Raw genomic sequence first — 20778 nt, forward strand, 5'->3', positions numbered from 1 at the left:
GTGTACAGGTCATTCCCTCTGGAAAGTCTTTCTCAAGTTTCGTCCTCTGCCCCAGGCTGACTGGGATGGCCGTCTGCTTTGCCCTCCTGGCACCACCGGCTGCACCGGTCATCTTCTGGCCCACTTTCCAGTGGGCTGAGGGAAGGGGCCATTTGCCTGGTGCTGAAACACAGCAGGTGTCTGATAAACATTTCTTGGCTAATAAACAACAACATGTATTTCTTCCTAGCATACCAGGCACTAGTCTTAAGCCTTTTCCGTGTCTTATCTTCTTCAGTCCTTCCAACAGCCTTACGGGGAGGGGACTAGGAACAGACTCATTTTACAGAAGAAGCCAAGGCGCAGATGTTTGGGCAACATTCCCAAGTCACACAGCTAGTCAGCCGTGGGGTCAGGATTCGCACTCGGCCAGTCGGACTCCTGAGCCCGTATTTTTAAATACCACGCTGGGCTGAGTGATGGATAAACAATATATCGCTCTGGATGCTATGTGTTGAGAATGGAGGAGAGGCGGGGCAGCTGGAGCGCTACTGTCAGACCCTGAGCGCAGCCCCTGGCGCGGGTGAGCCTGGCGCATCCTTGGGCGCCTGTGGGGCGGGAGGGGGCGGCGCGGGAGGCGCTGCATTTCCTCTTCTTGCTCCTTGGACATCCTGCCAGTTCGACCCTTTCTGGGGTGAATAATTATAGACGATAGGAGTAGGTGTAGGTTATTCCACCTACATCTTAAGTGTCTTAAGCTATAAATAATAAGCCCCACTGGCCCTAATTACTGCTTATTAATATCTTAGAAGAACATTAATATCTTATTAAAAAATGCCCCCTCCCTCCAGCCCAGACATCTCTTCAGACAGAAACTGCCGCAGATCCTTCCCACACGCACTGGTGTCCCGGCCACAAATCATAAGTGGCTCTGTGTCTACCCTTTCCGGGCTGGGGTGGTCCACCACTCAGATTCAGGTGGGCGTGGAGGGAGGGGTGATGCTGCCGAGTGGCCGGAACCAACCCAGGAGGCAGCTGGGGTGGCCACAGGGCTCTAGCAGGACCCTCCTCTGGATTCCCCTGAGAGGATGGCTGTTGGACATGACCTCTGGGAAAGGGCAGAGGGGCAGACCTGCAGACAGCGTCCTTTGGACCTTTGTAGTGCCTCAGCCCCCAGAACAGTGCTCGGGGCTTCGTAGGTCCTTGGTGAACGTCTGCCTGCCTGCGGAAGGTAAACAGAAAGAGAGGAGGGAGGAAATAGGTGAAGGAAGGAGGCACGAAGAGAGTGAGGGAGGGAGGACCAGGAGGGTACAAAGACTTGGGTACTGGAGAGGTGAGGGTTAGACACAAGCAGAGAAAGCCATGGTCACGGTGAACTCAGAGTAGCGTCATCTGAGGATGGAGGTGGTCTCTGCAACGGCGGGTTTTCTTTTTTCTCTGTTCTTTTTTAATTGGCTCTATTCCCATGTTGTATCATATGTCCTTGTCTCTTATTTTATAGTTTGTACCTCTCACACCCCAACACCTATATTGCCCCTCCCCGCTTCCCTGTCTCCACTGGTCACCACTAGTTTGTCCTCCATATTTGCGAGTCTGCTTCTTTTTTGTAATATGCACCAGTCTGTTGTATTTTTTAGATCCCACATATAAGTGGTATCATACAGTGTTTGTCTTTCTCTGTCTGATTGACTTCACTTAGCCTCCAAGTCCATCCAAATGGTGGGTTTTACTTTTAGCTTTCATTTAAGCATCTTCTCTTTCCCACAGCTTGGATTCTTCTAGGTCTTGGATACACGTTCATTTTCTTGTCTGCAGGACTTGGATTTGTGGATGAACAATTTGCTTCCTTGGGGCTTCAAACAGCCCTCTGAGGTCCCGCAGTGGCTCTGATGCAGACCTCTTTTGTCACAGCTCTTTTCTGTACTCACCCAGCGCCCCATGGTTCAGACCTGCTCGTAATTTCACTTGAAACACGAAGTGACTTTACAACAGATGTATTTCAATCTTAGGCAGAATTGTGTTTTGAATGGCAGAGAATGATTCTGAGATTTCAGAACAGGTTATGGAATTCAGTCACCATCATTCAGTCCCCACAATCTCACCACAAGGGCCTCCAAATGAGATTTTTATCTAAGCATTACCCAGTGGCTCGTTTATTATTTTTCCTGGGTATGCCCAGATAGATGATGATGACGAACCCTGAACTCCGGTTATTTTATCTCAATGAGGTCAGCTCGATGAGAGATCTCATGGCTGAGACCCAGGAAATATCATAACTCACTCAAGATAAGCTCAATGCCATGGTGTAAATCACAAACTCTAGAGTTAGAACAACCCTCCCATATATGCTGATGTCCGTTTTCAGACGTGTTCTTAATCAGGTCTTCCAAACAATGCATTCTTTATCTGAAGGGTTTGCTGCTTTAATCTCAGACAATAATGGCCATTCACTTACTCAAGCTGGCAGCTGCCTTCTCCTCTCTACGAAAATTCCTTAATTGGAATCACCCTCTCATTGACCTAAACCATTCATTACAAACTATTTCAGACAAGCTCCTGATAACCCTGAAGTGGAGATGCCACCTGCTTTTTTCTCATCTAAGATGCTTTTTCACTCTGGGAAGCTCTAGTCACTGCTCAGAAAGCTAATTTCGTTTGTCCTCACTTTCATAGTGAACAGCTTTGCATTTGTGTAGTAGCAAAACCTGGGACCACTAGATCTTTGGGTTTCCTTATTTATCCAATGAGGTTGATGAGAGCTGGTGCCAGGAAATAGGTATTCTCCAAAGCTCCTTTTTTTGTTTTAATAGAGGTACTGAGGATTGAACCCAGGACCTCATGCATGCTAAGCACACACTCTACCACTGAGCTCTACCCCCACCCGCTTTCCTACACTCCTGATGTGAGTGTAGGTTGATACAACAGCTCTGGACTGATGGTGGCTGATCCCCTTGCTTGTTCTCATCCGTTTACTTCCATAGACCTCAGGTGTTAAGCCGGGCAGTTTGAAATTTTAATCCTATTCAATAAAAAGTCAAGTGAAAAAAACCATTAAGAAGTATCTTGATGGGAAACAAAACCTCTCTTTCTCCCCCTCTCTCTCTGTGTACGTACAAGCACTGTTGCTGGGTGGACAAAGCAGTTCCCCTTGTTATAAATTCTAAGCTCAGGCTTTTCCATTAATGTCCACTAGGATGTAACTAAATCCCTGACTCACGCTGGCTTAAACAAAAGAAGCAAATTTGTTTTCTTGTAACAGGAAGTCAGGAGGAAGTTGGGAGGCAGAGCGGCCCTGGGGCCCCTGGCTCAGTGGGTTTCACCAGGTACCCGGGGCCTTCCCATCTCTCCACTCTGCAGTCCTCAGTGTTGACCCCCGCTGCAGGCTGGAGGCAGAACTATGGGGCAGGTTCACGCGTCACACCTGCACGAAGGCGAGAGACCGTCTCTTCCTGTGGGGCTCTTTTAAAGCAGAGGAAATGTTTCCCAGAGGCCCATTCCTGTTGGGCAGAATCGGGTCCCACGCTCATTCTGGACCCGATCACCTGGAGGAGTAGGACTGTGCTCAGTCCAGACGGGCCCACCCTGCCTGGGGCAGAGCTTGGTGGGCTTGCCCCCCGCCCGCTCCAGGGAACACCGCTGCCTTCGGGGAGGGAGGCTCACTGAACAAAGCCGGGTGGGGGAGAGATGTTAGGGAGGAGGGGGGGGTGATGCACCCTGGGGGACAGTGGTCATCCCCATGCAGTAGGCTCTGCTTGGCTCTGTGGTGACAGGCATGGCGATCTTCTCATGTTCTGCAGGGCTCTGCGTTTCAAACGCAGATGTGACCCAGGATGCTGGGGGCCTAGGAGGCAAAGGCTAAAGGGTATGAGGTTCCTTTTTGGGGTGATGAATGTGTTTTAAAATTGATCGTGGTGGTGACTGCACAACTGTGACTCTATTAGAAACCACTGAATCTTACACTTTAAATGGGTGAATTGCATGGTGTGTGAATTATATCTTAATAAAGCTGTTACCAAAACCATAGTCTTTGGATTGGAATCTAATCGTAATACGATGAAGAAAGGAGAACTGGTTGTGGCTGTTTTCTGAACTCCCCAGTTTGCACCAGGATCAGTGCCCATAAGCTTCTTAGTTGTTAGACCCTAAAAATCCTAAATATTAGGTTGTTGCTCATCCGCTTCCCTGTGTGTAACTTCTTTGCGTTTCGGCACAGCGGATGCCAGCCCCGACAGACCAGCTGTCCCGGAGGAGCGGAGGACATCTTGGCGTTCTCAAACTGAGAAATTTCAGTCCCCATCCTTGTCAGTTCCTGCTGGGCACCACGAAAAGCAGAAACGAGACAAGAGGCTTCCTTTGCATTGGGATGCCCTCCGAGGTGCTTGGAGAAAAGAGATGCGTGTATTCTGCCTGAGGCAGGTGTGCAAGCACGAGGCCCAGGTCAGAGACAAAGCAACATCAAAAGTAGCCACCCAGTGTCCTGACACGGCGATCCCAGGCCAGGGCTGTGCGGCTCCCTTGATCCCATGTTGGGGTTGTTTTTCTTCTAAAGAGAGACACGTACATCTGCTTTTAAAAAATGTACTTTGCCAATGATGGACTTGAGCAGTTCTTCAAAGAAACCACCCAGTGAACATTTAATGAAACATCTTTCCTTTTAGATTATCTTGTAATAGTCATAGAATACTTCCTTCAAAAAATACAGTTACCCTCAGCAGGGGCAGGCCGCTTCACATTCTACCGTGGCTTAAATATCCAGGTCTGACCGCGCTGGCCGGGTCCAGGCACCTCTCCTTGTTCACGGCTGTAGTGTATTTCATGTCACCGCATCATTGGCTTAGCTGTTTCCCCTGTTGTATGTGTCTGGCCGGTTTCCAGTTTCATGCTGTGTTGGACTGTAGCTGCCGTGTACGTGTTTGTACATATTAGGTTTTTCCCTCTGGAGTTACTTTCTTGTAGCATATCCCCCAAAGTGGAATTACTGGGTCAAAGAGTTCTTTGCTCTTGTTACATATTGTTCGATTTTTCTCAAGAAAGAGGAACCACTATAAAGAGCCACCAGCAATGTATGAATGTTCTTCTTTCCTTAAAGTCCTGCCAGCATTGTGCTTTATTCTTTAAAGAAAAAAAATTGCACTGGCTAAATAGATGGGAGATTGTTTTAAGTGACATTTCTGTCATTGCTGGGGGTTTGAAATCCATCAGCGTGGCATCTGGCCAGATGGCCACGGGTCCGTGTAGGGTTCCCAGCAGAAAAGGCTATTGCAAGCCGCGCCCAGGGAAAAATAAAGAGGTCACCTGGGAGGCAGCCCCACCAGTGCCCAGTTGTCACTTCTCTTTAACATTAAGGACTTTTTTTTAAAGACATCTTTTTTGTTGGTTTTTTTTGGGGGGGGTGGTAATTAGATTTGTTTATTTACTATTTTATTTTATTATTATTGTTTTGATGGAGGTACTGGAGATTGAACCCAGGACCTCGTGCATGCCAAGCAGATGCTCTAGCTGAGCTACACCCTCCCCACTAACATAAGTGACTTCTCTGGAGGCTTCCACCACATATGCAAGGTGGATTTTGTCCCTGAAGGTAGATTCCAAGAATTCTTTACATTAATCTGGACCTGAAAACTCTCTCACTCACCTTTCCAGAAGGTGGTTGGGGTGAGCGTGACAAGTCTGGTTTTTACGAAAGCATGGATTAAATGGAGTTCTGTTGCCCTGGGGCGGGGGTACTCTGGGAAACCACACAGGGCCTGGGAGCTCGGCTCTGTCTCTGCTTGTCCCCACTTGCAGAAAGAGAAAACCCCACCTTGTATGTGGGCAGAGGTTCAGGCCCTAGTGTGTCCGATGCATCACCTCTTCTCCCGCAAACAAGGGCCTTCTGCCCAAACAGGAGCCAGTCCACTGGCTGAGCCCGGAGGCCCCCACAGAGGAAGATGTAACTGAACCCAGAGATGCTCAGCCGAGTGGCCCCAGATGGGAGGCTGCTTCCTTGCTGGGGCACGGTTTTGACTGGAGATTCTTGGGGTCAGCCCAAGATGATCCCAGCTGGAGAGCCATCAGCACACCCTGGGTCTTCTGGCCTCACTGCCTCCAGACCGCTGTGTCCTCGGCCTGGATACCCTCCTCTATCTTTGTTCTTGCTGAGACCCGTCACTTCAGTTTCATCTTTCCCTGGAAGCTCGTTCCTGACCTCCAGGTCTGGGTTAGGAGCTGCTCTTCTGAGCTCCCAGAGCACCTGCCATTCCTCCTCCTTACACTCGGTGCACTGAACCCCGGTGGCTGGAGCTATGTTTGACCCGTCTCAGTTCCCTCCCCAGTACAGTGCCCTGTGCGGGGCTCAATTTGTTGAATGAACAGACGAATGAACATCTGTGATGACGAAAGGATGAATTAATTAATTCCGGTGCTTACAGTGGCTACCAAGGCCGACTGTTTGCAGAAATCCAGGGCTGAGCCAGAAACTCGTGGGACACCCAAGGCAAGTGAGCCCTTGGGTTCTCTTGACTTCAGAACCTGGAGATGAGTGAAGCTGGCGCCCCCAAGTCCGACAGCAAGGGGAGGGCCCTGGAGTCTGGGAGGCAGCTGTTCTCCAGAGATCTCTCAGCTTTAGTAAAATTAGAATCATTTTTCCCAAACACATTTTGGGCTGTAGTCTTTGTTCTAGTAACCCCAGAGTCCCTTTATGAGGGAATGAGGCCATAAAATAAAAAACAAACAAAAATGATCAATCAAAACTTTGTTGCGAGGAAGCAGACTGCCTCTTCTTTTATGTGGCTCTTCTAAGCCTTTCCAAATAATCACACATGTCTCCCAGTCCATTTCAGGTCCTGCGTCCTTACCCCGCTTCATTCAATGACCTTGACAAACGTTAATGAGACATTATAAAGTTCTAGACACACTGGGAGGCCAGGGCCAGGATTCTTTGGGTTGAGGGTAGGTGCAGAAATTCCAACCTGAGACAGCTGCAAGGAATACAAAGAAATACAGCAACCAAAAAACCCCACAAAACCCACAAAACCCCCACAGATTAGAGCTGAGAATTTTGCTGAAAGCTGGACCTTAGACCAAGGACAGGGACAATACTTAGACCAAGGACAGGGACAATACTTTTGAGTGGCCGTGGAGATGGTCTCTGAAGGGCCAAACATGCTAGGAGAGGAAGAAGCTTCCAAAAAGGAAGAGCATATGGCCATTGCCTTTAAGGGAAATCAGAGAAAAACAGGCTGTAGCACACAGAATGGACTGGTAAAAGGGAACATTATTTCCCAACCACGGCCATGTTCATGTTGCAAAGATGCTAAATACATCAACAGTAACTTTTCATTTTAATAATTTAGACGATGCACGTTAGTCACGCAAAGCACTGGCTTGATCTGTGTTTGATATTACAGATGGTTGCAGAAACCAACCTTTTAGGGAAATCTTCAAAATTTTAAAGTTGCGCATACTCTGGTGGAAAAGAAATAAATGGTAAGTCCAAAAATTCTTGCAACAGTGTTGTTTTGCAGCATTTATAATGGTCTTTGCCAACTTCCGATTCTTTACAGAAGCAGGTTAGGTGGGATATAAATGATAACTGAATAAGTGAAAATAGAGTCCCTGGATTCTACTATTTTCTCTTTACCATAGGTGATAGCCAATTAAAATTTAATTTTTTTCCAGTATATCACATAATTAAAGACAACAGCGACTCTTTCTCAGGCAACTAGATATCCTATTTACTCTCATTATAATTTTCTAAAATATAAAATTCCTTAAACTGGGAATCACAGATGCCTACGCACCTGCCAGATTTAAATTTTGTATTTTCGCCTTAGTGATATTTTTTTTAAATGAGCAATTATAAAGAGAAAACTTACAATGGCAATTTACACTTGGTGTTTTCATAAAAAGACTGTTTCTTGTCATTGTTTTCTCAAACTGGGATTCACAAGCAAATTCTGAGAGGACTAAAAAATTATTTCCCTTTAAATTCCTTAAATTTAAGAAACATTGCTGTAATACATATCCTTAGAATTCAAAGCCCATTCTTCTCTGGTTCTTTTGAACTTCAAATTAATGGCATATTAACACTACATCTCATATTTTGCAGTATCTCTTGAATATTAAATGAAGGCCTTGGTTGTTAAAGATTTACTTCTACTTTTATTTCCTAAAGCACTTCTATTTTTCCATAACAAGTTTTTAAATTTGTCAAGAGGCATATTTGTTTTTTTCTTCCAAGACCATGATTTCCTCCATTGTTATTAAAGATTCAAGTAGGAGCCGCATGAATGCCATTAATTCCTTATTGTGAGGATCATGGAACTGTTAGGAAGCTTCACTTTGCCACGTTACAAGAATACATTTTGAATTATGCCTGGGTCACAATTGCTTTAACAGTCCAATCAAATCCTTGGGACACTGGGATAAAAGGATGTTCCATTCAGATAAGGAAGATTTATTCACGATGTCTGATACTATGAGCTGGACCTTTAATAAGGAAACATCAAGGAGTCTGATAAAAGAATTCCAATCTGGGATCTTTCTCTAAAGGCAAGGAATAAACCATCTAAAATGAATTTTATTCAAATCCTGCCCAATTTCCTGGGTGAAACTCAAATGCCACTTACTCCAGGACATCTTCCCACATCAGCTTATTTCTTCCTTTTCCTCAGCTGGCCCTCTCCCCTCACTGCATCTCCCTCAATCTGTCCCTAGCCTATGGCCCTCCCTGGACCGAGCGTTTGTACACTTGGAGTCAATGAACTCCAAGAAAGAGGTTCTTCTAAATGGGAAAAAATTACATTTTTACTAGCTTGTGCGTATTTTGGGAGCACCACACAGATACCTGGTGCAGGAAGGAACCAGTGGATAGACGGATGGATGGATGAGTGGGTGGGTAGATGGATGGAGGATGAATGGGTGGGCGAGTGGATGGACAGATGGAAAGATGCAGGGCAGATGCAATGCACTCCACATTTACAATGTCTTTAATCTATTCTTCATCTCTTAGAAATACAATTTTCCTTCCAGCTAAGGCTGATGGAAATCTTCATGCTGATAATATCGACAGCCCTTCTCCCAAAGCAGGAACCCGGGGAAACTTGGCAAGAAACACTGACTCTGGCTCCAGCTCCCAGCCTTGGCCACAGGAACCACAGTGGATGACCCGGGCACCTGATCCTCCTAATCTGAAGGCAGGGGACATACAGTCACACAAAACTGCTGTGGCTGGTGCAGCCGAGCCAAACCTGCCTGCCAAGCCTTTTCCGATGGCACAAACCCCAGTTTTAGAAGACTCCAGGTGGAGAAGGACTTTGGAAAAGGGCACCTGTTTTGGCCTGTGTACAATAACAACCCAGCCGCAGGAAAAAATGCAGTTTCTCATCATTCTGGGAACGTGGGTTTGAGAGACAAAATACAAAATAAAAATAGTTAACTCTCATTTATTGAGAGCCTCCTAGTGATCTGCAACTTGCATAGTTGTCCCCAACCCTGGCAGTCACCTTGTGAATGTTGGTGAATTACTATTGTCACCATTTTACAGATCAGGAGACTGAGGCTCAGAGAAATGAAATAAGTTGTCTCAATTCACACACATGTAAGTAGCAAAGTGAAGGGTTTGAATCCAGGTCTTTCTGGTTCCAGAGCCCGAGGCATTCCATTTTCTTTAAATAAATTCTTTATTTGTGGAGAAGCATCATTCTCTTTGGGAGGCTGGGGGAGGTCTCATATAATGATTCTGAAATCAGACCACTGTTGTGAGTACTAGGTGGGGGTTTTCAAAGGCCCGTTATATTGACTGGGTGAAACAGTGTCCTCTTTGGGAACTGCCCACGACAAGGGGGAGTGGCTGTCACATGCCTTTTCTCTGTAGCCAGAGAAGTGGGCTGCTTTGGGGAGCAGCCTGGAAGCAGGAACAGATGTGTTAACAGATAACAAACAGTTCATGAAAGAGAAGGCCCTGCAAAAAATATCATGGGGACACAAGGATTTCCTTTGCAAGGGGACTGATGAGGGAAATCTCCTTTCAGACCCCTTAGCTCGCTGTTCTGGGGAAACCAGATGGAACAACTTGTTGAGAGAGCAAAGGGCCTCGTGCTTGGGGAGCTGGGTACCCGGCAGCAGCAGGTGGGCGTAATGGGGAGGCCTGGAATGCGCCCTCCCCCTCCCTCCTGGGGATCCCACCCCCCCATCCCCTGGCTTCAGCCACCTCAGGGCTGGGCAGCGCCGGCCTGGTTCTGGGTTGAAACGACCACCTCCAGCACTTCCAGGCCGGCTCTGAAGTCCCCGGGGCACAGTCTGCTGCTCAGATGGGTCCAGACCTTTAAATTCCATCTGAAGTCTGGTGACTCCCAATTTAGGTCTCCCTCTCGGATCACTGAGCACAAGACCCATTTATCCAACCACCGTCTCGGCCATCCCTGTGTGGGTGACTAATAGGATTTCAGATGTGAAACAAGCCCAGGGTGCTCTTGTTCTCTCCCGTACCTTCTCGGGTCTGTCCTGTTTCAGTACCTGCTGTCACTGGCCACCCAGAGGCTCAAGCCACAATCCCTGATGTCACCGTCGACTCCACACCCCCCCACAGCCAGTCCTCAGCAGGTCCCGCCCACGCCCCGGGCAGAGGACACACCTGGATTCCTCCGTCTCCGGCATCACCGCTGGTCCCTCCCCAGGCTGAGCCGCGTCACCTCCACTGCAGGAACCCCCGCCCTGTCTGATCTCCGCCTGCAGCCCTGGTCTCACCTGGTCCCCCCGGTCACCTTGCTCACAGGTCTCCTGCCACCGCGCCCTTTGCTTTTTCCCTCAACCACATCAAGAATGTTCTTGTTCGGCTTCACTCTCAAGTTCCCTCAGCCTGGGATGGTTTCCCCCAGATCTTTGTTCGGTTAGCACTTTCTCTTTGCTTAGTTCTTGGCTCACACGTTACTTTCTCAGAGGCGGAGCCCACCCGTGGTGACTCTTACCAGCTTCTACGATCGCTGGTGTTTTCCCCTTTCACCTGTTCATTGTCTGTCTCCCTCCCTGATGGGGAGGGCTGTGCATTTCGTCCCCTGCCGAACGTCAGGGCCAAGCATGGGGCCTCACACATAGTAGCTGCTAAATAAATATTCGTGGCCTAACTGAAGGACTGTGACACCAACCTGTTTGTCCAGTGTCCCCTCCTGTCACCCCACCGTCCACCTCATCCTCTCGCTGGCTGCTTGAAAGGGTCTGGGAGGAGGGGCTACAGCAGTCCCAGACTGGGCCCCAGCCCTGGTCCTGCCCCGGCTCCTGTCACCTCCCCCTGGAGCCATGCCCTCCCACCTGGCTTCTGCCTCTCTCCCCAGCTCCCAGCTCTTTCTGGTGCGTGGCAGCTGTGCAGTTGTTGTTTGCATGGGATTTGGTCTCTCTCCCAGAGAAGCGACAGATACCCCGATGGCCAGGGTCCAAAGGGAGCTGTGGATTCCTGCCAGCAGCCGGCGGTGCGGGAGAGTTTTGGAAGGAGCTCGGGAACCCGAGTCTGGAGGCCGGCTCTTTGTCTTGACCCTGGTCCTAAGCAGGCGCACGGAGTCTTCAGGCCTCGGCTGCCTATAAAATGAAGCCACGGTGGTGTCTGAGGTGTGGGCTGATCCTGGATCCCATGAGTCTCTGGATACCCACTTCCTCAAGAGGAGGGGCCAAGGCTGTCAGTGATTTGCAATAATTTTCCCATCTGCTAACTGGAAATTCACTTCACCACGAGGGTTGTGCGCCTAGATTAATATTTAGAAAGGATTTACAGAGAAAAGAACCCAGTTAATCCTGAGATACAGGGCTTTTCACTTCCATTTGCGAAGTGGGTGGAGGCCGAGTCCTTGGCAAGGACAGTCCCCACGGTCCTCCGTGTAAAGCCCCTTTACTGTTACAGTTTGACTGGCCTTACAGCCATGAAGCCAGTGCCAGCTTCCGTGGCCTCAGCCCCCGCTGCTGTCGGATGCACTTAGCGCCTGACTCTGGTCCAAGGAGGAGACACTGAGCTAACTGAATGCCGAGGGTTCGCAGGTAAAACTTCTGGACAAAATAGGCCATTTTAACAACGGCCAAAGACTGCTTTTTATAGCATAAAAGATTAAGACTTGGACTTCGATGTTTGATTTGGGCTTAAATCTTCCTCTATGTATGTCAAGCTAGTTGGCTTATTTAAGCCTCAGATTCCTTATCTATTAAATGGAGGTCTACCTGTCTGATCACAGTCTTATGAGGATAGGATAACACAGAAAAAGGCCATCTCCTAATGCCTATCAAACAGTAAGTGCTCAAAAAACACTAGCTATTAATATTCTACTTTATTCTGTCCCTTGCTCCCCTCGGTCACTGTGTGACAAGACACTTCCCTCACTCTCCAGGAACTCAGATCTCACATTATTGTTTAAATATTAGTCCTTTTGAGGCTTGGAATAAAATCTCAGCTGGAGCCTCAGAAGATGGGAACATCAGATAACTAAGCTTTCAGAAACTCTCCACCCACACACACCCAGCAATGAAAAGGGCTTTCAGATCTGGTGCTGGAAATCCACTGGTTCCTCCAGGGTTCCCTCCTTCCTCCCTTAAATGTCACCACCTGAAACTGACTGAGGGCACTGGCAGCTGCTCATTTACCAGTGATTACGTGCGGGCGATGCATCCTGCTGAGTATGTCAGGACATCCTCCTCTGCTCTGGGAGTCGGAGGGCAGCCCCCGGGGAAGGGCCCACATACACTGCTCCCCAATCTGTCCCTTCGATGCTCTGCTGGACTGACACCTCCCCACCACCTGCTTTCAGTTCCTTCACCCCTAGAATGTCCTGAGAAAAACATGTCAGGCCAGCGGGAAAAACTTTCTGACCCCCAAAGCTCTCACATAGGAAGCAGTTGGTTCCAAGTGTAAAGACCCAGGCACGTGTGTTAAAATATGCAGAGCGGTAGGAGTTTATACTTGTTAACAGATATTTCCTTACAGTCTTGTGATGGCTCCCCACCTGGTTTTTGTTTTATTTTTTTGTTCCAGTGGGCAGGGATGGGATCTTTTTCTCCCCGTTTTGATGAAAGCTTCAAGGGCCATTCAATAGATTGCCTGGCAGTTATAAATTAAACCAACCAACCTAATTGATAAGTGCTCTGAATTTTAAAACATTAATTTTTAATTTTAACTACCAATGTCCTAAATGCCTAGAAGCCTGAGAGTCATAGAGCTTGGTGGTGTTTGGAGGACTAAGGGACCATGCACTGCAGGCGCTCAAGGCCTGGCAGGTTCACGCAGCCGCGGGTACCTCTGACATGCTTTTATTGCGGGAGGAGTACTCAGGCTTCAGTGGCGGCAACGGCAGAAAATCACGCCCGCCTCGTTTCCCAAGACAAACATCTATCCAGCTGCGGCCTCGGGGCTGACTAGTGCGCCTGCGCAGCGCAAGTCACCATTGCGAAACAAGATATGGGTCCTGCGCATGCGGGATCGTATTGCTGAGTCACTGGGCGCCAGATGTCCCGCCAGAGAAGTCACCTTGAGCAAAACAGCAAAAATCAAGAGGTAAGTCGAGTAGGAGGGGCTGGCAAAACGCAGAGCAGCCCCCTGCCCTCCTGCCTTCTCCCTCGCCCCGCCGCCCGGGGCTGAGCTTCCGCGGCGGGTCTGGGGCCAGCCCAGGATGCCGGCGGGTCTCAGACCTGGGCGGGCAGCGAAGCCAAGGGCCTGGTTCTCAAACAGTGATCTGCGGTGTCTTTGAGACTTCCTGCAGGAGCTCGTTAGCCCGCCGAGTCCGGCCCCCAGCTCCCGCGGGAGACCCTGATTTGTAATGTCTGGGCTGGTCCCGGCGATGGGCCGAGCTGGCCCACGCTGACTCGAGAGAGCCGAGGGTTCCTTTTTCAGGAGTTGGTTGTTAAACATAGCTATCATTAAAATCAAGTTATATAAACTTATAATTAAGTTACATTAAAACAGACATATTTATTAGTACTTAAAACTTACCACTTCCTGATTATTTTATTTCAGTTTATTATATCTATGCTCTTGAGGTTACTTCCATCAGTTGTATCTACAGGGCAAAAATACTGTATCATGCTGGGCTATGGCAGATCTCTTCCTAACTTCATGTTGGTAGCCTGGGATTGTTTGGGTCGACGCTATTTACACCATGGAAATTGGCAAAGGCTATAAACCAGGTCGCCACCACCTGAAAGCAGGTGTTAAACATTTACGAGCATGTTACTGGGGGCGGGACCCAAACTCAAGCTGGAATGATGCCCAGAGGTGGTTCTGATTTAGACAGAAGCTCTTCTGGGAGCAGCACTGCTAAGTGTAGACTCAGGGACCAGCCGCCTACCTCCTCCGTGCTCTCAGAAGAGAACTGAGGCATCTGCAACCAAAGCTCTAAAAATGACTTTGTGATCCTGGGCAGGGTACTTGCGTCTCTGCTTTAGTTCTGTCACCCTCTAGGGCCTTCTTGCCGGGTGATGGTGAGGATGAACTGAGCTAATGTATGTGAGAGTCCTAGGACAGTGCCTGGTAAGTAGGAGGCATTTGATAATTGCTACCTATTTATTATGATATGACGAGAGATAAAAAGTTTAGTCCATCAGGTTATAGTTTCTTTTATAACATTTATTTTTTTTCCTCCTTGTGAGAATCCTACAGGGTTTGTAGAAAATTTAGAAAATATAATGACAATGAGGAAAAGGAAAAGCATCCATCTCTAGTGCCCTGTGAACGTTTTGGTCCATCTCCAGCCTTCCCTCTTCTCGCCGAACCTAGACTATGTCCATCTTGACACCCTGTGGGAACAGGACAGCCTTGTTGGCCAACTCATGATGTTTTGGCAACGTTTCCTATCCCTCTATAGGCAGTGACCGAGCTCACACCTTTGAGAGTCCATCGGTCCTGTTCGGGCCACGGGATGGTCACTTGTCATCATGAGGACAGGTGACTGGCCGTGGGGTCAGCATTTCCAGCGTCATTCTGCCTAAACCCTCACCCACATCATCCGTTTATTAGACGCATGTTTGTCGAGCACGGAGTAGACACAGTGTGTTGTGCTGTGAGGTTGTGAAGGCAACAGGGTGTTTTTTCCTGATTAGTGGGCTCATGGTGTTAATTGTGAGAATTACTATTTAGCAGGACAAGGAATATTAGAAAAACAAAATAAACTATAGGTTTTCTTTTAACTGAAAAAAATCAAAAGCAGAACCCTGTGTTTGGCGAGAAGAAGCCCCTTGCCAGAAGCACTTGTCAGGAGATCCTGTCAGCAGATGCCAGCGGACTCCTCAGGGGAGGTAGTGACGGTTGCTGTTCCTGCTGTTAGTGATCCTCTGGACTCTCCTCTCTCACAGCAGGGCTGATCGTAGCGTCTTCAGATTCAGTGGGTGTTATTCCTACAAGATCCCAAACCAAGGCAACTGCTTGATCTTGTGCTCAGCTCGGGGACCAGTGGGGAATCCAGCCCAGTGCGGGAGAGGCTGGCGTGCAGGACGCTGGGAGGTGCGCGTGTGTCTCCAGAGCCCCAGGGATATTTTAAGGGTAATTTTGACAGCATGGGATTTGTGTCTGTCACTGACTTCAGACTCACACTCTCAGAGCACATCTGGGGGCCTCGCTTCGGCCCCTCTTCCTGTGCGCCTTCCCCGCAGCAGGGCCGCTGGCACCGGCTGAAGATGTGGGGCTGGAGCAGGCCCTGCCCAGGGGCCACCTGCCCTTACAGCAGCAGCCAGGCTATGCTTTGGCTTCTGGTGGCCTCATCCATGTGGCTTCTGTGTCTTAGATGATACGGAGAGGCTCATCCCTGGAGCCACCAGTCAGGTTTCTAAGATGCAAAAGTGATCGTGTCAAATCCTTGCGTATCATCCTTCAAAGGCTCTTAACTGTCTAAATTCTAAAATCCAAATCAATTAGCTGGTTGCCCCACCGTCCTCCTCGTTTCCTGGGGGCTCCCTCCCTCTCCCCACTGCACGACTGTTCAGTCCCCAACCCTTCCCCACCAACTGGCTTCTAGGAGCAACCCTTCCTTTCAGGACGCCTTTGCCTGCCTCCTGCCCCTAAAGTAGCCACCCTGCCTGAGCACCGTGTCTGGGAGAACAATCTACACACCGTCTCCTTCTTTGGGCTGGTCTTGCAGGGGGACAGATCTCTGCACCCCTGGCTCTTGCACGGTCCCTGCGGCAGCCACGTGAGGCTGAATCAATGAGCTTCCTGGGGCCTCCTGCTGCAGCCCTGGACTGGCGGAAGGGGCGGCCCAGGCGAGCTGGCCCAGGCTGGCAGGGGTGTGCAAAAAGGGTCAAGGTCTCCGGAGCCCACGCGGTTTGGTTGGGACCACAAGCGCCATCTTGGGCATGAAAGCATAAAGCTGAGGAGAGAAAGAAAGGCCAACTTTTCCATGCAATGCTTGCCAGGCATCAGGTAGAACCTAGATTTGGTCAATGGTGTCATTAACAGCACCATCTGATTTACTTTTCACGATAGATTTATCTTCCAGTAATGGCCACAAAAGTGCTTCCCGTCCCACAAGCCCTCCCGGGAGCCTGCTGCTACTCTCCTTGAACTGCCTCGTCTGTGCAGCTCGGTGGCTTCCAAGACCAGGTCATAAAAGGTCATTCAGCCTCAGCTGACACCACTAAGGACAGAGAGAAACTGTCCCTACTTACTGTGGGTGCCTGAGCAAAGTACCCGTGCGTGGCTGACTGTGGGTTTAAATGACTACATTTTGGGATAGTTTACTTGGGAATGTTTGTTGACCCTTGCCCTGGACTGGGAGGTTTCCCAGGATGTGTGGCTTTGGGCAGACGTGGATGGCTGGTCACCCTAACCTTTGGCCTGTCGGAAATGTACATAATCTGTGGGCCTCTCAGGCTCTGCTTATGAGTTTCTTTGTTGCTGTTTTTGTTTTGTTTTTTAAATCTGTGTTCCTGAGGTGGGGAGAACGCAGTCCTCCGTATGCTGAACCCTCGTCATAGTTGTGTTCTGGCTGAAGTACAGTCTCACCTGCACTCTGGGAGCACCAGGGTCAGAGCAGCTGACCCCGGACCTGAGATGGGGAGATGGGAGACCCCCACCCCCAGCCAGGGTGGGCGGCTTCGTGCTCCTCAGTCTCAGGGCTGCTGCGCTGGGGTTTCCTCCGCCTGCAGCACTCACACCCCCACTCTTTCTATTTCTTTGAATGTGTGTTTTTACTTGTTTCCTGGAGGTCTCTGGCTGCTGGAGGGTTTGCCCCCAGGGGCAGGGGCAGGGGGAGGGTCTGCATCCTTACGGGTCTTGTGTCTTCAGCATTTACTGCCTGGCCAGTAGGAGGTGCTCAATTTTTTTTTTAAACATACTGAAAGAATAAATGAGTTGGAGGTTATTCAGTTCCAACCCCCACCACAGTAGAAATTCCTCCCCGGAGCCCTGACAGGTGAGAATCACCTTGTAAAGACACCTCTGGTGTCTGAGCAAAGTCCACGTGCATGACTGACGACCCGGGGGGTGGGGTGAGGTGGGGGGAGCTCCGCCCCTCACAGAGCAGCCTGCTCCTTTCCATTTTTTGTTGAGTTGCAGCCATCTCCCCATGGTTGTTAATGATTGCTCTCGAGAGCTTTTGTCAACTTGACTGCCTCCTGGGAGGAACGTTCTAGGCCGTCATTATCCCGCCTCCTGGTGCGAGGCCCTGGGCACATCTCTAGCCCTTTCTGGACCCCTGTGTCCTGTGCAAACTTGAACAACTTCTTGTTTCAGTACACTGAGGCCAGCTATGTATCCTGAGGGATTCTGAAACACTGTAAAAGAAAGAATTCGTCTTCTTGTTTAATACCTGATGATGGAAAATGGTGAAGACGCGTCTTCTGACCCGACTCTCGGGCTCACTTTGCTTTATCGGGATCAGGCCCGGCTCTCCCACCTCCACTGAGCCACATCGTGAAGCTTCTCCTCCGATCCTGGACTAGAAATGTGACGGGCAGTGGTTCAGTTTCATGGGTTGGAATCTTCCAGGGTAGTGGCTCCACTTTAGGAACCTGTGTGTCTTTCCTGATCCAGGCAGGGCTGTCAGGTCCTGCCTCTGGCTGTGGGTGCAGGAGCCCAGGGGCCCTGTGGGGAGGAGCTGGACCAAGCGGAGCCTGAGGCAGCCGTGGGAAGGTCGGGCACGTGGCCTCTCCCCCTGTCCTGTGAGGCCCTGCGTTCTGAGGGGTCATGTTCTGCTGAAGTTTGCTCTCAGGTGTGGCTTAAATCAGACACACAAACAGGACGACGCCTCAAAGGTCGGCACCCTGGTGGCTGTTCTGTCTTGGAATTGGCAGGAGTCGCCATGTTTGATGTTGCTTGGTTGATGTGGCTTAAATGACAGTGAAGACAGCTCAGCTGTGGACAAAGGACACCTCTCAGATATTACGAGATCATACTTCACCCCAAGTCCTTACTGAGGATGGAGAGAATCTCAGCGTCAAGTCCTGAGCCTCCTGGGCTGCTCCCTTTCTTTGTACCTCTGGACACAGCCTTGGTCTTTTTCATTTTAATTAACCCAGTGAACCAGCCTCTACCTTTCAAAGGAATCTGTGGGCAACTTTTCTGCCAAGTCCCAGCCGAGTCCCCGTGACACTCAAGAACGCGGGCCAGGCTCTTGTGTAGGTTGAAGAAGTCCGAGAAGAATAAAGATTATAGGCAAACAGTCTGCCTTTCTTTACAAGGTCTTATTTTGCATCCCTGAAATCTCAGATTCAGTTACGACAATGAGGTCCTGTTGTCGAAAGGGCTGGCTTTTTATCACCACTTAAAATCTAATTAATCCATATTGAAGCACAAAGATTTCTGTTGTATTTTAGGGTGAGGGGTCATAGAGCCCTCTTTGTTCATCCTTAGCTTTATAATCATCAAGCATTGAGGATATAATTTTACCAAGCGATTTGGAAGGTAACAAATCAAATCCTTATCAGAAAGCCTAAGTCATAGCTTTAACAGAGTCCTTCGTCCTTTACATGAAACATTCTATTCGAGAAGAACAAAAACGCATTTCAGAGTGCGCAAAGGGTTAACGACCGAAGCTTATATTCCCCAGGCAGCGTGGAACTAAGAGCATCAGCTGCTGTCCACCGCAAAGACGGCAGCTCCTATAGGGGTGGCAAGAGTTCTCAGATTGGTGGCAATGGCTTTAGTCTTTAGAGCAGCGATGCAGTTCGTTGGAATTTTACTGTCTTTGCTGGGATGGGTTTTATCCGTTATTACAACTTACTTGCCACATTGGAAAAACCTCAACCTGGACTTAAATGAAATGGAAAACTGGACCATGGGACTCTGGCAAACCTGCGTCATCCAAGAGGAAGTGGGGATGCAGTGCAAGGACTTTGATTCTTTCCTGGCTTTGCCTGCCGAGCTCAGGATCTCCAGGATTTTAATGTTCATGTCGAACGGGCTGGGATTCCTGGGCCTGCTGGTCTCGGGGTTTGGCCTGGACTGCTTGAGGATTGGAGAGAGACAGCAAGATCTCAAGAAGCGGCTGTTAACCCTGGGAGGAATTCTGTCCTGGACAGCGGGCATCGCAGGCCTCGCTCCCGTCTCCTGGGTCGCCCACGTGACAGTCCGGGAGTTCTGGGATGAGACTGTCCCAGAGATTGTGCCCAGGTGGGAGTTTGGGGAAGCCCTCTTTATCGGCTGGTTTGCTGGCTTTTCTCTCCTGCTAGGAGGGTGTCTGCTAAACTGGGCAGCCTGTGGGACCCGGGCCCCCCTAGCTTCCGGCCACTATGCAGTGGCAGAGATGCAAACTCAGTGTTCCTGCCTGGAAAATGGACGTGCTGATCCTAAAGTGTAAGACTTTGACGAGACCAGAGAGATGTGCCTCCTACCTCAGCTGTCACGGAGGGGTCTGCATGATAAAGGGGTCTTTGTTATGTAACTAAATCTGTACTACTCACATTTTCTCATTAGATAACTAGTTTTCTAGCCTAGATACCCCATCCCCCCAAAGTCTGGGGAAGTAAGAAAGATGCAAATCTATGTCTTAAAGAAAATTATGAACAACAACAACAAAAAACTCTCACTGATCTGGCTATTTAAGTCAAAATGTGGTAGCGGTTGTCCAAGATGATCAGTATTAAGCTTTAACATGTAAATTTGATAATAGAAACCTTTTTTGGGTTTTGTTGGGAGCTGAAATTGATAATACGTAGTTCCTGTTTCCTAAAGAAAAAAACTAACAACCTGAAATCCAATAAGCATTCTACACTAGCAAAACAACACGTTAATCCTATCCAAAGTGTTATTTCCACAACAATAACTTGGTCTCTTTTTGAACAGAGGTGGTTTGTGTTTAGGAAATTACTGGGAACTCTGCGTGGCAGGACTTTATGAGGCTGAAGCTTGCAGTGCATCGTGATACCCTCAGATTTAAAATACTGGCCAATCTCTTCTCTCAGAAACTTCATATTTTAAAAAGATAAACACTTGCAAAAATCTTTTGCTTAATATCCAGCTCGTCTGCCCTAATAAAACCTTTCCTTTGTTCAGTTAAAAACAGCAAGCATAGGGATGAACCAACAGAGAGGGTGACAGCCCTGCAAGGCCCTACTGCTTCTACTTTGCAGGCATGGAAAGCATATATAAGCAAAGAAACAAAAATAGCAAGTATTTATGCCCACGTGCCTGGAGCTGACTGGAAGGCATGTAGGTTAACAGACTTGATATTTAGTTCAGAATTGTTTCATGTGTTATGGGATATATGTATCCTAATGGATTTCATTTTTTTTAAAGCCTGATGTAAGTTCTCCAGGAGAGATTTCTGAGAAGACTGACTTATTTGGTTAAGAAACACTTTTCTTGAACGTATTCAAAAAAATGATAACACTCAGTATAACCACAACGTGTATGTT

General features: G+C 48.7%; 1 protein-coding gene and 1 long non-coding RNA gene across 2 annotated transcripts in view; both read left to right on the forward strand.

The window, feature by feature from the left end:
* The window catches only part of LOC116285663 (uncharacterized), a 42634-nt gene extending 33605 nt beyond the window's left edge, over window positions 1-9029 (forward strand). Inside the window, exons 7-8 of the long non-coding RNA XR_012064526.1 lie at window positions 7368-7446; window positions 8972-9029. This is a non-coding gene — a long non-coding RNA (uncharacterized lncRNA). The remainder of the gene's footprint in view (window positions 1-7367; window positions 7447-8971) is intronic.
* Window positions 9030-19058: 10029 nt separating this feature from the next.
* On the forward strand, window positions 19059-19721 carry CLDN24 (claudin 24). Its single transcript, XM_072950617.1, has one exon. It carries the CDS (start codon window positions 19059-19061, stop codon window positions 19719-19721), a length of 663 nt encoding a protein of 220 aa, XP_072806718.1.
* The last annotated feature ends 1057 nt before the right edge of the window (window positions 19722-20778 follow it).

Source organism: Vicugna pacos, chromosome 26 (genome assembly GCF_048564905.1).
Source record: "Vicugna pacos chromosome 26, VicPac4, whole genome shotgun sequence".
In the NCBI taxonomy this organism is placed as follows: Eukaryota; Metazoa; Chordata; class Mammalia; order Artiodactyla; family Camelidae; genus Vicugna; species Vicugna pacos.